This window comes from Centropristis striata, chromosome 10 (assembly GCF_030273125.1).
Source record: "Centropristis striata isolate RG_2023a ecotype Rhode Island chromosome 10, C.striata_1.0, whole genome shotgun sequence".
Classification (NCBI taxonomy): domain Eukaryota; kingdom Metazoa; phylum Chordata; class Actinopteri; order Perciformes; family Serranidae; genus Centropristis; species Centropristis striata.
In genome coordinates this window covers 27914720-27930203 of record NC_081526.1, presented here as the reverse complement: position 1 = coordinate 27930203, position 15484 = coordinate 27914720, and the positions used below count along the sequence as shown (strand labels likewise).

Below are 15484 nucleotides of genomic sequence, written 5' to 3'. Positions count from 1 at the left end.
CTCCATGCAGGCTATCGAGTCGTCTACACGCCATCATTGGAAGGCGAAAGCACAGAGCTGACTCTCCCTGACACGGCAACATCTGTGACTCTGAGTGACCTTCTACCTGGGAAGTCGTACAACATTAGTATCTATGCTGTGGAGGACAGCCTGGAGAGCGAGCCTATCTTTGTACAGGTCAACACAGCTGGAGACCCACTGCCAGGTAACAGACTTAAGATGTGAAAAGCAAAGTCGATCTAATTGTTATTTGGAATGGTTTTAATCTGAGTAGACACTGAGACAGAGCAAGAAAGAAGAAGAGAGTGTCAGGCAAATCTTAAGACCAGTTGGGTAGATTCCTGGAGAACCAGTAGTCACAACAATAATAATCGCCGCCATGTGCATGAACACAGCGACAAGAAACACAGCAAGCTCTGCTCCTTCCATCTCGGCATCTCCTTCCTTATTGTTTGCGTTTGTTGTGTCTCCTGCGTTAAATCCGTTGCATATGTGACGTCACGGTCGAAACTTTCACTAAACGATTACGCAACAATAGAAAACCATACGTCACCTCCAGAGTCTCTAAATTCGTCTGGGGCCTTTTTTTGTAATGGAGACACGCCGAGTGAGCAGCGATTTGAGAGGGCGTGGCCTGAGACTTTCCCATCGGCCACTTTTTACTCTAATTATAACACGCCTTATGAAAGTCCATACTTCCAGCCGTGTGTGTATATTTAGGCTTTTTTATTTTAAATGAAGAATTCACCAGCAAAATTACTATTTTATATCAATTTTCACCCATGTAACCGTGAATTCAAGAAAACATTATTTTTAATGCATTTGCATGCTATCACAATGAATGAACGATCCAGAAATCAGTATAATATTCAGCAATATAATTCAATTCAAAATTGACTTTTTTTCTGTAAGAATCCAAAATAACACTGCGTGAGTTACTGATATGAAAATGTTCATTTTGTGATCAAATATTCGCCACCAACAGCTCATATCTTTGTCTGTGTCCTCCAGCCTCTAAAGAGCCACTGTACACTTACAAAGATTTAAGTGTTACAGAGTAATATTTGTCATAACAATTGGGTTTTTAAAAAGTACCATCAATAGGATAAAATGCATCTCTTGGAAGAAACTGCTGCCACACCCTCCAGATACTATGAAAATGATTTAACCAAAGAAGCAGACAGTAATATACGCTGTGCGAAATTGTATTGCAAAAATTGGCCCTAATAGGTGATTCGATCCTTAAATATCATCATTTAGTAGACATCACACTATGCCCCTCTGCTCTGCTGTGTGTTCATATGAATTTCACTTATTACTCTTGTCATAAGGGCTCCCTCCAGAAACAACCTGCAAATCATCCTGCAGCCTTGTCACTGATCTATGTAGAAGTTTCCAATTCTTAAGAAGTAAAGAGTTTTCCAATGGAAAGTGAAGTCATTGAGTTCACAGCTGTTGGACTCTTATTCTGCTTCACTAGAGTTATGTAAAACTTTTCAGCCTGCCAGGTCGAACATGCTGTTGGGCCAGTTGAGCAGATGCTTGGAAAAGTGTGTGCATGTGTGCTTGTTTGTACAGTCCGTGTGATGGAATAAAGATGCATGACCTAGTTTAGAGTTTGTGCTGCCATCTTCGGACAGACGAGTGAATCTCCCTCTGCTGTGGCAGATACACACTATCATACTATCGATATTTAAAAAAAAACATGTAAAATGTTTAGTTTTAACTTAATGTCACAAATAATCATCATCAACCTATTTTTTTTATTTTTTTATTTTTTTATTTTTATCAAATTCAAAACCCTCCACCTTTTGAAGCAATTTGCTTGCGGCATGTTTCGCAGATAAAGTCGTGTTGCTCTTTATCTGCAATCTGAAATCCAAATCCAAATACCTCTAAATTACAGAAAACATTGTTTTTTTTCCTTAGGAATTTACTCTTGCTCTTTTTCAACCAGCACTGTGTCCACCTTAATTTATGACCGATAAACTAAGTCAAGGCAACATCAAAAGATAACATTTATATATATATATATATATATATATATATATATATATATATATATATATATATATATACTATATATATATATACTATATATATATATATATATATATATATATATATATATATATATATATCGGTATGGCGGTATTGTCTCAACTCCATATCTCTTTCTAAAATATATGGGTATTACTCATAATACCAATATACAGGAGGCAATATCTCTTTCCTCTTTTCTTTGCACTCTTTTTTTACTGCTGTTTATGATATAAATATATGATTATGGGTCCTGCCATCCAGTCTGTCCAAAATATGAATCAGTGTCATGACTTCCTTTGAAGAAATTTTTATACAGTTAATTTGATTATGTATATATAAACCAGCCTTGGCTTTGATCTGCAACATAAAAAGCAAATACATTGAATGATGTATCAGAGAGCCATGAGGTCATGGCATTTAATGTAGTTCTTCACATACCTTACCTTGTTTAGCAGATAATATTCCAAAAATGACCCAATAAGTTCTCCATTTTATTGTCTGTTTATGGTGCGAAGAAGCATAATTTGCATAGTAAGACACTTTTTAATGCTATTTTTTTCTGTCCACAGAGGAAGTTTCTTCTCCGACAGACCTGCAGTTCTACGAGGTGTCGGATAAGAAAATAGTTCTGACTTGGACCGGCCCAGGCACCTCCGTCTCAGGTTACAGAGTCACCGCCATGCCTGTCGATGAGTCTGGTTCTCCGCAGAGGGAGATGACTCTGCCCGTCAGTCAAAACTCCTACATTGAATTGTCCCACCTGCAGCCTGGAACACTGTACCGCTTCAACGTCTACACCATTCATAACGGAGAGGAGAGTTTACCACTTATTGGGGAGCAAACTACAAGTGAGTATGACAGATACCCATTATGGAAATTACTATACACACTGTATTATGATTGTGAAAATGGTTGTCTGAACGATCCACATCTAACAGGGTTTATTGATGTCTCTCTTTTTAGAGCCTGATGCTCCAACAGATATCCATTTCGGCAACATAACTGAGGACAGTGCTGTGATGTTGTGGTATGCTCCTCGTGCCAAAATCACCGGCTACCGTCTCTTCCTCACCCTTGAGGGCTCTAACCCCAAGCAGCTGCGCCTGCCTGCCCGCCTCACTGAATACACCATCCTCAACCTGAAGCCTGACACCGAGTACAAGGCTACCCTCCATGCAGAGCAAGACAACACACTGAGTGAAGGAGAGAGTGCTGTATTTACCACCAGTGAGTATCTGATGTATACTGGGGCCGCAAATGAGGATTGTTTTATTGGCAATTAATCTGTTGATTATTTTCTACATTAAACAATTAGTTATTGGGTCTCTCCCACCCAGAGGTCAGAACACTGGGAAAAATGTTCATCATTGTTTTCCAAGATGTTTCCACAATTCAAAGATTTTCAATTTACTGTCTGACAGGTGGAAAGAAACCTGAAAATATTCACTTTAAGAAGCAGGAATCAGAGAACTTTGACTTTTTTCCCCCTGGATAAGATAAGAGATAAGATATGACTTTATTTTGGTCCCGCAGTGGGGAAATTTAGTCATTTAGTCACAGCAGCTCAAGATACAAAAAAATACATATAATAAGCCATATACATACATTCTATACACATAATATACATACATTTCTGCTATTTGGCATTTATTATTAATATATATTTTTCTGTGTTTGTTTGTTTTCCTGAAACTACTTTGCATTTTTCAGATATTACACATTATAATATTGCATATTATAGAAAATTATAGGAAATTACTCAAATATATTAAACAATTATCCAAATATGTGGCAATTAATTTAATAGCTGACAACGTATTGATTAATCTTTGCAGCTCCAATGTATTTACAAATAAGTATAAAGCTTTGGGGTCAGTGTGCATGTGCCTAAAGGCTACATGTGTTTTGGAACGTAGAGTTGTCCAAAAATTGGGTTGGACTGATAGAGGGTATGGTTCTATTATTCAGCGATTTTAAAGTATCATGTGTTGTATATGTACAAAATACTAGCTGTGGTCAGCCTATTATAAAACCAAATATATTAGTAAAAGTAAAGGACACTGGCATTTTCGATACAGTGGAGTGGAAAAAATCTTCTGAATATACATGCACTCATATGTGAATCTTATATGTTGACATGCCATGACCCAGTGATCAGAACAGACTTTTACCCTCTTGTGTTTTTGCAGATCCACCAATGGGCAACGCCCCTCATTACAACACCGATGTGACCGACACCTCTATTATAATCTCCTGGACTCCAGTTCCCCGTGTTGGATACAAGGTATACACACTGCTAATATATAACATAAGAAGTGTTTTTTATACCCTACCACACACATATTCATTAATTTTTTCTCAGTCTGTCCAATAAAATGAACAGCTAGATGGTGTTTTTGTCTTCTGATGCAAATTATTTCCTTCAGTTTGCTGCAGAAAGCCCATTACGGTTATCCTTGGTTCAGTGTTGGCCCCATTAAAGTTATATAACATGTGAACTACAGACCTCAGACTTTGAATCTGATTGGACAGAATATGTCACACCAGAGATGAGAATGTTCTGCTTGCTCCTATGTTCTTGGGAAAACATTGACATCCGACCTTTGCCTCCTGTACCCCTGATCCATGTCCCGCTCTCTGACACTGTGTGCATCTATCTTACAGCTGACAGTACGACCCAGTCAGGGCGGAGAAGCCCCCAGAGATGTGACCTCTGAGACGGGAAGTATTTACATTTCTGGCCTGACTCCGGGTGTGGAGTACACCTACAGCGTGCAGCCAGTTCTAAACGGCCAGGAGCAGGGAACCCCAATCACACGCCGCGTTATCACACGTAAGTAAAAACCAGTTAAAACTGACTGTGTAACTTTTTTATTCTTACAAGGTTCTTTTTACAGCCTGCTGTTTACTCTGTTCCCCCAACGTCTTTTTATGTTACTTGTTCCCTTCTCCTCTGACTCCCCTTTTTCTTCTCCGTCTCCAGCTCTGTCTCCTCCTACTGATCTCAACCTGGAGTCTAACCCAGGCACTGGAGAGCTCACAGTCCAGTGGAACGGGGCCAGTACACCAGGTACACACACACACCTACATACGCAGGACAGATTTATTCGCACTGAACACTACAAATAATTAGCATAACACTCAATATGTTGCCTATTTTATGAGATTTGATTAAATTGATTGGAGGTTAATCGATACTACTTCGTACTGGGTTATAAGATAGGATAAGATAAGATATTCCTTTATTGATCCCCCATGAGGGAAATTAAGGTGTTGCAGCATCTGAAGTACAAAGTAAATACAGATTAAGGTAATAAACATAGAATAATAACAATGAAGTAAAATAAAAATAGAATAAAGATTAAAAAAATATATAAATAGTACAAAATAAACATACAAACAAACAGTCAAGACCAAACTAAAAAAAAAATAGTAGTGCGAACCCGTTAAAGTGGCAGTGAATTGGAGAATATATGTGCAGGTTTTTAAATGTAAAACCTGCACTGGAAATGCAAATTAAAACATTGCTACGCTGATTTGTTTGAACTCTTGGCTGTGAAACATTATTAGAATTTCACTGAAATTAAATTAACTCTTAATGTTCCTCACTGATTCATCATCTTCCGTTTCTTCCTCTCACTTCCCACCCCACGTCTCTCTCTTCCTTCTTATTCTCAAGACATCACTGGCTACAAAGTGACATGCACTCCCACCAATGGGCAGCAAGGAAACAGCCTGGAGGAGTTTGTGGAGGCAGGTCAGAACTCCTGCACCTTGGATAATCTCAGTCCAGGAGTGGAATACAACGTCAGTGTTGTGACTGTAAAGGATGATATGGAGAGCACTCCTGTATCAACTACTATTACACCAGGTGAGGTCAACTCAGAATCCTGTCGTTTTAACAGGTTTTGAGACTATTAAGGTATGAATATTTAATGTGAAAAGCCAAATGAAGTATGATATCAGAGACTCTGGTATGATTGTAATACTTTTGTTAAGAAAACTTTTGTGTAGGATGGTTCAAATTCACATATTATGTTGAAAGTTAATATTTTAGAATAACACATTAACTTTCATCATTAACAGATACTATCACTGCTCTAACGTAGTCATGCAAAACAACAGTAGGACTGTTTTGCAACACTAATGCTGCACTGCGTGTGTATATATTAAGACTTTTCAATGGAGCAGCTTCATTGAATAACGGATGAAACCTCACTAGATTATAATATATACCCGGAAAAGCAGCCTTGCATTAGCTCTTCCATTGGTCTGATATGCTGAATATCTCACCCTACTGGAAGCCAACCGTTTTCCTTACTCACCATTACCACTGCTCCTCTTTTTCTTTTCTTTTTTTCCTGTCTGTTTGTTTCCTCTTTCCGGCCTTTTTGTCCAACCCATTACCTTTCCTTCCACCTTTGCCTCTCGTTGTTTGCCGTTTCTGTTGTCTTTTCTCTTTCTGTCTTCTCCCTATCCAATCCTCCCTCCACCTATCCAGAAGTCCCTCAGCTGACAGACCTCACCTTCAAGGACGTGAGTGACACCAGCATCAGTCTCCGCTGGTCGCCGCTCAACACCACAGCTGTCACCGGTTACAGGATCACGGTGGTGGCAGCCGGCGAGAGCGTACCAATCTTTGAGGACTTTGTTCATCCAACAACTGGCCATTATACCGTGTACGGATTGGAACCTGGTATCGGCTACGACATCAGTGTGATCACTGTGACGGAGAATGGCGAGAGCGCGCCCACCACAGTCACTCAGCAGACATGTAAGATCAACTGAACCACAAACATTCACTTAACTGCTAACATCATTCCATTTTCTTCTATGTAGAGCCATTCAGTGCAGATAGAGAGTCACAAATCACATTGTGTGTGTTGCGTTATATAATATAATAAGGTTCCTATTAACCCTAAGACACGACTCTTCAAAGCAAACCTTTTAAGTTGCTGATGTAATTGCACAGCATGCTTTGTTGTCAGTTTAATAATCCTCTGTGTGTATGTGTGGACCATCTGGTTTTAGTTGCAGGGTTAAATCATACTGAGGCTCATTTCGCTCCCCAATGCAAACACTGCTTGTTCTCTCACTTTTAAGATGTCGTAAAACTTCACATGGATTTACACCGACACACATAAAACACACTCTTCCCTAAAATAAATGGACCTGTGAATACTTTCTCCCTTATTTGCCTCTTCACTCTTTCAGAGTTATAAAAATGTTGTGACCTTTTACTTGAGTCATAACCAATCCTATAAATGTACCATCGAAAATGCTTTCTAATTCAAGTTTCGCCCTCTTTTCAATAGCTGTACCAGCACCCACTGATTTGGGCTTTGGCCAGGTTGGACCAGACAGTATGGAAGTCACCTGGACCGCTCCTCATGTCCCCAACACTGGTGACATCAACAGCTATCTCATCAGGTACAAGAATACACATTAAATGTTCTTAAAGCTTAGCGTCTTCCTGATATAAGTACAACGACATGTAAAAAACCTAACACAAATCACTCCTCATCGTTGGTATCCTTATTATTCAGGTATCATCCCATTGACGATGAAGATGACATCACAGAAACCAGTGCAGAAGGCAGAAATACCAACGTGGTGCTCAGGAGTAAGTTACAGCCAAAACAAGAAATACACAGCAACACACAGACACACAAACAACAACGGTTGTATTTATGTTTTTTTTTACTGTCCACAGACTTGCTGCCTAACACAGAGTATCTGGTGAGCGTGGTGTGTGTGTTTGAGCAGAGAGAGAGCTCTCCTCTCGTCGGCACCCAGAAAACAGGTGAGTCGAACATGATCTAAAACTCAGTAAAAATCATAAAGCAAATAAGCTTCATGGCAGAGAGGCTTTAAGTCTCATTATTAAGGTGATCTCTTCAATAGTATAAGTCTTTTTAATAATATAATAACTCACCTTTTAAAATCAGCAGTTTATAAAGTGCTTCAACAGAAAGCAGTTAATTACACAGAGAATGATGCCATACGGTTAAAAACAACTCTTACATTATAAGAAAAACAATAAGAGACAGAGCAGGAACAAACACAATATATTGTCAGATACACAGAAAATAAAAGGTAAAAGGAGTAAAAAAGTAAAAAGTGAAGAAATAAAAAAGTGTGGTGTGATAGACAGCATTACATAAAAGCAAGTGTGTAAAAGTGGGTTTAAATTTTTTATGATTTAATTTTTTTTTCCTGGACCTTCATTTATCTTTAATGTTCTCCCAACCTTTTTCAGCTCTGGATTCACCAGTTGACCTGCGTTTCTCCGAGATCTTCACCAATTCCTTTACCATCCACTGGCACGCTCCCCAGAGCAAAATCACCGGATACCGTATGCGTTACCAGATGGCCATCGGTGGAAGGTCCAAGGACGAGAGGCTGCCCCCGTCCAGGAGCCACTTCACCCTGACAGGACTCGCTCCAGACACAGAGTACTTGGTCAACATCTACGCTGTAAGCGGGACCAAAGAGAGCGTGCCACTCAGTGGGAAACAGAAGACAAGTATGAAATCCTCATTTAATACTTGATTTGTTCCAATTACTCACCATGTTGTTATGATTTTTACAACTTTGTTTTTGTTTCTGACTCTTCTCTCTGTCTCTCTTCAGTCTCTGATGCTCCCACAGACCTGGAAGTGCTAGACTCCACCCCCACCAGCATCACTGTTCGCTGGGACGCCCCACCTGTCACTGTGCGCTACTACAGGATCACTCATGGAGAGTCTGGTGAGTTAATAATATTAACTTTAGATACATTTGAATTTTTTTGCAAAGAAACATTTTTTGTTTTGTTTGGGGATTCCCGTCACTTAATCTGTTCATCATTCCAATTCAATTCAATCCAATACAAAGTTTACTATGTAACGAATAGAAACACGTTTCCTTGCCCAGTGAAAATCTTACTTTGCTTTCTGTCAGATGCCAGAGAAGACAGATTTTTTTTAAAAATAGGATAAAAAAATAATAATATATGCAAATATATGTATGTAAATATATATGGTTTTGCAGAGAGAGGCAGGTACAGATATAAATAGTCTTTAAAGTGCAAGTTGTGCAGTATGCTGAGCAATAGTGCAAGTCAGACGTGAGGTAACAGCAAGTTGTTGACCAAGAGGTAGTGCAAATATATTCATGAGTGCAAAAGTCATAATAACTGGATGGCTTGTACTGGGTAAATAGCAGGTGAGCTATTGTGGGGTCTGATGGCAGAGGGGAAGAATGAGTTCTTGAGTTCTCTAACATTAATCATATTTATACTCTTTTTATCCAGGAGGCCACAGTAATCCCAAGGAGTTTGTTGTGCCTGGCTCTCAGTCCACTGCCACGATCAATGACCTGAAGCCTGGTACCGACTACACTATCACTGTCTACGCTGTGACTGGTAGAGGAGACAGCCCCGCTTCCAGCACTCCAATCTATGTCATGCACAAGACCAGTATGTACACACACACACACACACACTTTCAAAGACAAAACACCCTTTTTTAAGTGATAATCCTGCCTCCTTATGTTTCCACTCACTTTCTCCTCTTCATCTCTCCTCTCCCAGGCGTCGACTCTCCCTCCGATATGGAGGTGATGGACGTGAAAGACAACAGTGTCACAGTGAGGTGGAGCCCTGCCCAGGGGCCAATCAAGGGATACAGAGTGACTGGGGTTCCCAGGAATGGACAGGGACCTTCTTTCACTGAGGAGGTGGCTCCAGGTATGGTGTTTGACCATATACTGTCATGGAAAAAATGATTAGACCACCTTTGTTTTCTTCAATTTCTTGTTCATTTTAAAGCCTGATAAAACTAAAGGGACATTTATTTGGACAAATATAATAATAACAACAAAATTAGCTCATAATAGTTTAATTTAGGAGCTGATAATGATTTTGGTTATTATCAAAAATATTTTGTTGTGATCATTATATTTGTTCAAACATATGTACCTTTAGTTGTACTAGGCATTAAAATAAACAAGAAATTGAAGAAAAAGAGTGGTCTAATATTTTTTTCCATGACTGTATACTGTATAGTATTTGTCAGTATTTTAAAGCTTCTTCTAGCTTCTCAGTTTAGAAAACTGTCTTTTTCATTCCTGTTTTTGAATCTCTTTCCTTTCTCTATTCCAGACCAGACAGAGATTACTTTCTCAGGACTGATGCCCACAGTGGAGTATGTTTTAAGTGTGTATGCTCTTGGACAAGATGGAGAGAGCTCTCCAATGGTGGTGAATGCCTTAACAAGTAAGGTTTACACTTTCCAGAGAAGAGATTTGTGAAATATCATTATTTTCCACATTATTTTCAACACTGACCTGTCCCTTACTCCAACCCCCACTACCTTGTCACCTTTTTAGATGTAGACCGTCCCAAGGACCTGACGTTCTCAGACATTGACTCCACCTCACTGCGGATCACCTGGGACAGTCCCGAGGGAATCGTCACATCTTACAGAGTCTTATATTCAAGTCCAGAGGAGGGTGAGAGAGAGCTGCGCCCTGCTCCCCGAGGAGATGCTGAGTCTACTACTATCTATGGTCTGCAGCCTGGCACTGAATACACTGTGAAGGTCATCGCTTTGCATGATGACACAGCCAGCACACCACTGGTCGGCACACAAGCTACAGGTAAGGAAACGAATTAGGTCGAGATGTCTTATACACTCATTGAAAAAATGATTAGACCCTTGTTTTCTTCAATTTCTTGTTCATTTTAATCCCTGGTACAACTGAAGGTACATTTGTTTGGACAGATATAATGATAACAATAAAGCACATAAGAGTTTAATAGCCATTGTATATTTATATATTATAATAGCCATTATGTATTTAAAGCCATTTTCCATGGTTTTATTGATAATGATTTTCGTTATTATCAAGAAACCATGGAAAATGTCTAGATATCAGCTCTTAAATTAAACTTGTATGAGCTATTTCTGTTGTTATCATTATATTTGTCCAAAAAAATTTCCCTTTAGTTGTACCAGGCATTAAAATTAACAAGAAATTGAAGAAAACAAGGGTGGTCTAATATTTTTTTCCATGACTGTATGTATGGTGAAAAATGTGATGCAAAAAAAGTGAAAACTGTCTCTTCTGTTTCATTCTAACCCTCTTTTTATTTCCTGTCTCCCCTCAGCCATCTCATCACCCACCAACCTCCAGTTCTCCCAGGTCAGCCCTACCTCTTTCACCATGCGCTGGGCTGTACCGGGTCAGGAAAACCGACTCAACGGCCTGACAGGCCTCACAGGCTACCGTGTGGTGGTGAACCCAAAGAACAAGAGCGGGCCTACCAAGGAGATCAACTTGGCCCCAGACACCACACAGGCTCACATCTCTGGACTCATGGTGAGTGTGCTCCGTCAGTCTGAATGAAGGACTGTCTTTTTGGTCTGTTCTCATCTATTGAAGAGAATTTCTAAAAATTTCACATACCCTGTCTTACATTAACGTCAATTTAAAAGCAGATTAAGGTTGTTTTCATACCTTCCAGCAGTGGCGGAAGAAGTATTCAGACCTCTTACTTAAGTAAAAGTACTAACACCACACTGTGAAATTACTCCACTACAAGTAAAAGTCCTGCATTCAAAACTTACTGAAGTAAAAGTACAAAAGTATCAGCATTAAAATGTACTTAAAATATCAAAAGTGAAAGTACTCATTCTACAGAATGGGACAATTTAAAGTGTTATATTCTACATATTCCAAATATCATTGGATTATTATTGATGCATTTAAATTGCCTCAAGGTAGGGCTCAATTTAACTACTTAATATGCTGTTATGAGGTTTAATATTAGGAAAATGTCTAATCACTTTAAATTGATCATGTTTTTATGTTAAATCTCAACCTGAAAACTAACTAAAGCTGTCAGCTGAATGTAGTGGAGTAAAATGTATAATATTTACCTCAAAAATGTAGTGGAGTAGTATAAGTAAGTAAGTATAAAGTTACATAAAATGGAAATACTCAAGTAAAGTACAATTCCTCAGAATTGTACTTAAGTACAGTACTTAGTTACATTCCACCACTGCCTTCCAGATATATATTATAAGAGAATGAAAATGGACTTGCAGAGTGTCCATGAAAGTGAATGTTTTAAAAAAAACTGTGCAGTTTTCACTGACTCACACATGTGGATACAGTCCTGTGGATACTGAAGTCTTTTTTTCTCTTTTTCTCCATCTCTCTTAGGTTGCAACTGACTATGAAATCCATGTTTATGCCTTGAAAAACTCTCTGACCAGCAGACCAGTCAAAGGAGAGGTCACTACTCTGGAGAGTGAGTTTGTAACTCCTAAGTTGTGAAATTCTGACAAATGAATGTGTGGTTTTGATACATGGAAACAGAGATAGTTTGTTGTTGTTACACATAGTTCTTGGGTTGTGCAAAAAGCCACTGTTATTGTTCTTTCTCAACCTTACTTACCCTCTCTTTTCTTGTTTCCCCTCAAGATATCAGCCCCCCTCGTCGTGTGCGTATCTCTGACGTAAATGACTCTTCCATCACCCTGACCTGGCGCTCCAAGACAGAAATCATCTCTGGCTTCCTGGTTGAAGCCACGCCCACCACCTCCTCTTCAGGCTACACACCCATTCAAAGGACCATTGGCCCCGACTCACGCACATTCACTATTACAGGTACACAGACATGAGAATGTACAGGAATGTAAGAATAATATAAATTGCCTTTAGCATTGTGAACCCCAGGAGAAACAGCTGTAGCTAATCAAGCTCCTAATAAACTGAACCAAATCATAACATGACATTCTTTGAATTGTGGCACACAATCCCTCACTAACCTGTCACTGTGTCGTCACTTCAGGTCTGGAGCCAGGCACCAATTACAAGATCAACATCTATACACTGAAAGGGAACGGACGCAGCGCACCTCTAACAATCACTGCCACCACAGGTAACCATTAATCTCTAATATCCTCCAAGAGTACTACATTACTTAAAGTTTGACATTTTACATGTTGTGCCATGATAGCAAGAACAAGATATTGCTCTATATGCAGTTCATTATACAACAACAAAAAACTTCAAAACAAAAGACTTCATCAATGTGGAATACATTCTAAGAAAACAAAGTTGATAGCAGCTTGATCTTACAGCAAAATTATGTTTGTTGCAATTTTGAGAATACAATATCACAAACTGGCATTATTATATCATCACTTTTACCTGTGAATAATGCTGAATGGACAACGTTCAATAAAGTCATGGAAAAAATTATCCGACCCTTGTTTTCTTCAATTTCTTCTTCATTTTTATGCCTGGTACAACTAAAGGTACATTTGTTTGGACAAATATAATGATAACAACAAAAATATTTCATAAGAGTTTAAGAGCTGACATCTAGCCATTTTCCATGGTTTCCTTGATAATAACCAAAATCTTTATCAAGAAAAACATGGAAAATGCCTAGATATCAGCTCTTAAATTAAACTCTTAAGAGCTATTTTTGTTGTTATCATTATATCTGTCCAAACAAATGTACATTTAGTTGTACCAGGCATTAAAATGAACAAGAAATTGAAGAAAACAAGGGTGGTGTAATTATTTTTTCCATGACTGTATATTCAAATCAGTATTTGGTTATTTGCCAATGTTGTGTCGTGCTTCAGTACTAGCTGTAGTTAGTATGTGTGCACAAAAAACATGTATTTGAGTGTTTATGAGTATTTAACTTTTTTTGTCTCTTGCAGCTAAACCAGTGGTCATCCCACCCACAAACATCCGCTTCACCTCCCTGAACCCGAACAGCATCTCTTTCACCTGGGAGCCATCACGCAGCCCAGGGGTCACTGGGTATTATGTCACCTATGAGGAGGCCGGAGGTTTGCCCCGAGAGCTCATTCCCAGACCACATGCAGGCCAGAGCTATGCCATTGTTAATGGTGAGTGTGGAGCATGACATTTACTGTACACAACATACATGAAAATACAGTGATTAAAAACTTCTGCCCATAATAAACGTTCATTACTTTTTTGTGTATTTGTTGTGTTTGTTCACAGGTCTGAAACCAGGAACAGAATATGTCATTAGGATTGTTGCACTGCAGAATGCTTTGAGAAGCACACCTCTGGTGGGCAAAGCCAGAACACGTAAGTACCCCCATCACCCACCTGTTAGCATGAATTACTCATGGAAACTTTAGAAGATTGCTACCATGTTGAACATAGTAAAGACATTGTGACAATTTCAAAACACAGCTGAATGTTGCCATATTTTTGAGCGCAAGGCTCTGCTGCCCTCTACTGGCTTTCTTGTTTAACTGCTGCTAATGTAGAATTAAATAGTCCATGACTTTGCTCCACAAAAAAATCTGCACTTGTGAATTCTTCGGCTGGTCAGTACTCATAATGGGCAGCAACTAAACAGCTAGAGGCTTCTTTAACCACATAATCATCTGTGGTTCATAATATCATTACCAGAGCCAGTTGACACTTATGTGTCTGTGCTTGTATGGCCCCATTAGATGCTCCTTTACCCTTAAATAAATCTTTACTATATTTTTTGGTTTTCCTTTTGAAAATAATTTTATAACCTACTATTTTTTTCTTTTGTATTATTAGAGGCAGACAGATTAGCACAGTGGAAACTCAACAATCTTGTGTTCTAAACTGCTGAAAGTTAATCTAGTGGAGCCTGCATTCTTCTAACAGCTAGCATACACGTGTCTGTTGTCCCACAGAGCCAGCTTCAGATCATCTATTGGTCCCTGAGCTGCCACAGCTGCCTGTTCCTCACCGTCCCACCACTGACATCCTGGATGTTCCAGAGGCCTTCGATGACAAGATGTAAGAACCTGCTAAATTAATCTGAAATTACTATTAATGCATGACCAAAACACCTAAAATACCTGTGCAGTCATTCAGTGCTCACCCCTCTCTGTTTCTTTCTGTGTCCAGTTTTAACAACAACCATGTTCACTTGACTGGTACTAGTGGCCAGAACCAACCAGGCCAGCAGGGCCAGCACATCTACACCGAGTTCCAGAGCCTGGGCCCTAACAACGGACTCCATGGCCCCTTCAGCGGACCCAAAGAAGGCCAGAGACCCACTCTCAGACAACCTCTGATCTATATTCCTGTAGCAGGCCCTGATGGAAACAGAGTACCCTTGGTCAAGGTGTGTGACACTTAAATGATCTCTTGTAAATGTATGTGCCTCAATAAAATTGTTTTAGTTCACACATTTTTTTAAATCCAGTGTGCTTAAGATTGCTATTATCTTGAGTTCAGTTCAGTCTCAGCTAATCTGACATCACTTCAACTGTCTTTGTTTATATCATAGAGAAAGATGGTTGGCTTAGACATGTAGTTTAGTTCATGAGTATTGTATTTTTCTTATTTAGAAATGTAGAACGTGGACAGAAGCTGAACAGCAGAGTTGCTAATACATAGTTGTCAATCATTT

The 15484-nt window shown here is 39.1% G+C and overlaps 1 protein-coding gene across 1 annotated transcript in view; it reads left to right on the top strand.

Annotated features, from left to right (window-relative positions):
• The window catches only part of LOC131979054 (fibronectin-like), a 37304-nt gene that overhangs the window by 16845 nt on the left and 4975 nt on the right, over nucleotides 1–15484 (top strand). Inside the window, exons 18-42 of the mRNA XM_059342943.1 lie at nucleotides 11–205; nucleotides 2613–2891; nucleotides 3007–3270; nucleotides 4233–4327; nucleotides 4708–4876; nucleotides 5027–5113; nucleotides 5723–5914; nucleotides 6545–6817; nucleotides 7359–7473; nucleotides 7590–7666; nucleotides 7757–7846; nucleotides 8303–8569; nucleotides 8677–8793; nucleotides 9338–9502; nucleotides 9617–9772; nucleotides 10187–10300; nucleotides 10414–10683; nucleotides 11195–11406; nucleotides 12253–12340; nucleotides 12514–12699; nucleotides 12884–12973; nucleotides 13770–13961; nucleotides 14080–14169; nucleotides 14760–14865; nucleotides 14977–15196. Coding sequence (XP_059198926.1) covers nucleotides 11–205; nucleotides 2613–2891; nucleotides 3007–3270; nucleotides 4233–4327; nucleotides 4708–4876; nucleotides 5027–5113; nucleotides 5723–5914; nucleotides 6545–6817; nucleotides 7359–7473; nucleotides 7590–7666; nucleotides 7757–7846; nucleotides 8303–8569; nucleotides 8677–8793; nucleotides 9338–9502; nucleotides 9617–9772; nucleotides 10187–10300; nucleotides 10414–10683; nucleotides 11195–11406; nucleotides 12253–12340; nucleotides 12514–12699; nucleotides 12884–12973; nucleotides 13770–13961; nucleotides 14080–14169; nucleotides 14760–14865; nucleotides 14977–15196 — 4109 coding nt within the window. The remainder of the gene's footprint in view (nucleotides 1–10; nucleotides 206–2612; nucleotides 2892–3006; nucleotides 3271–4232; nucleotides 4328–4707; nucleotides 4877–5026; nucleotides 5114–5722; nucleotides 5915–6544; nucleotides 6818–7358; nucleotides 7474–7589; nucleotides 7667–7756; nucleotides 7847–8302; nucleotides 8570–8676; nucleotides 8794–9337; nucleotides 9503–9616; nucleotides 9773–10186; nucleotides 10301–10413; nucleotides 10684–11194; nucleotides 11407–12252; nucleotides 12341–12513; nucleotides 12700–12883; nucleotides 12974–13769; nucleotides 13962–14079; nucleotides 14170–14759; nucleotides 14866–14976; nucleotides 15197–15484) is intronic.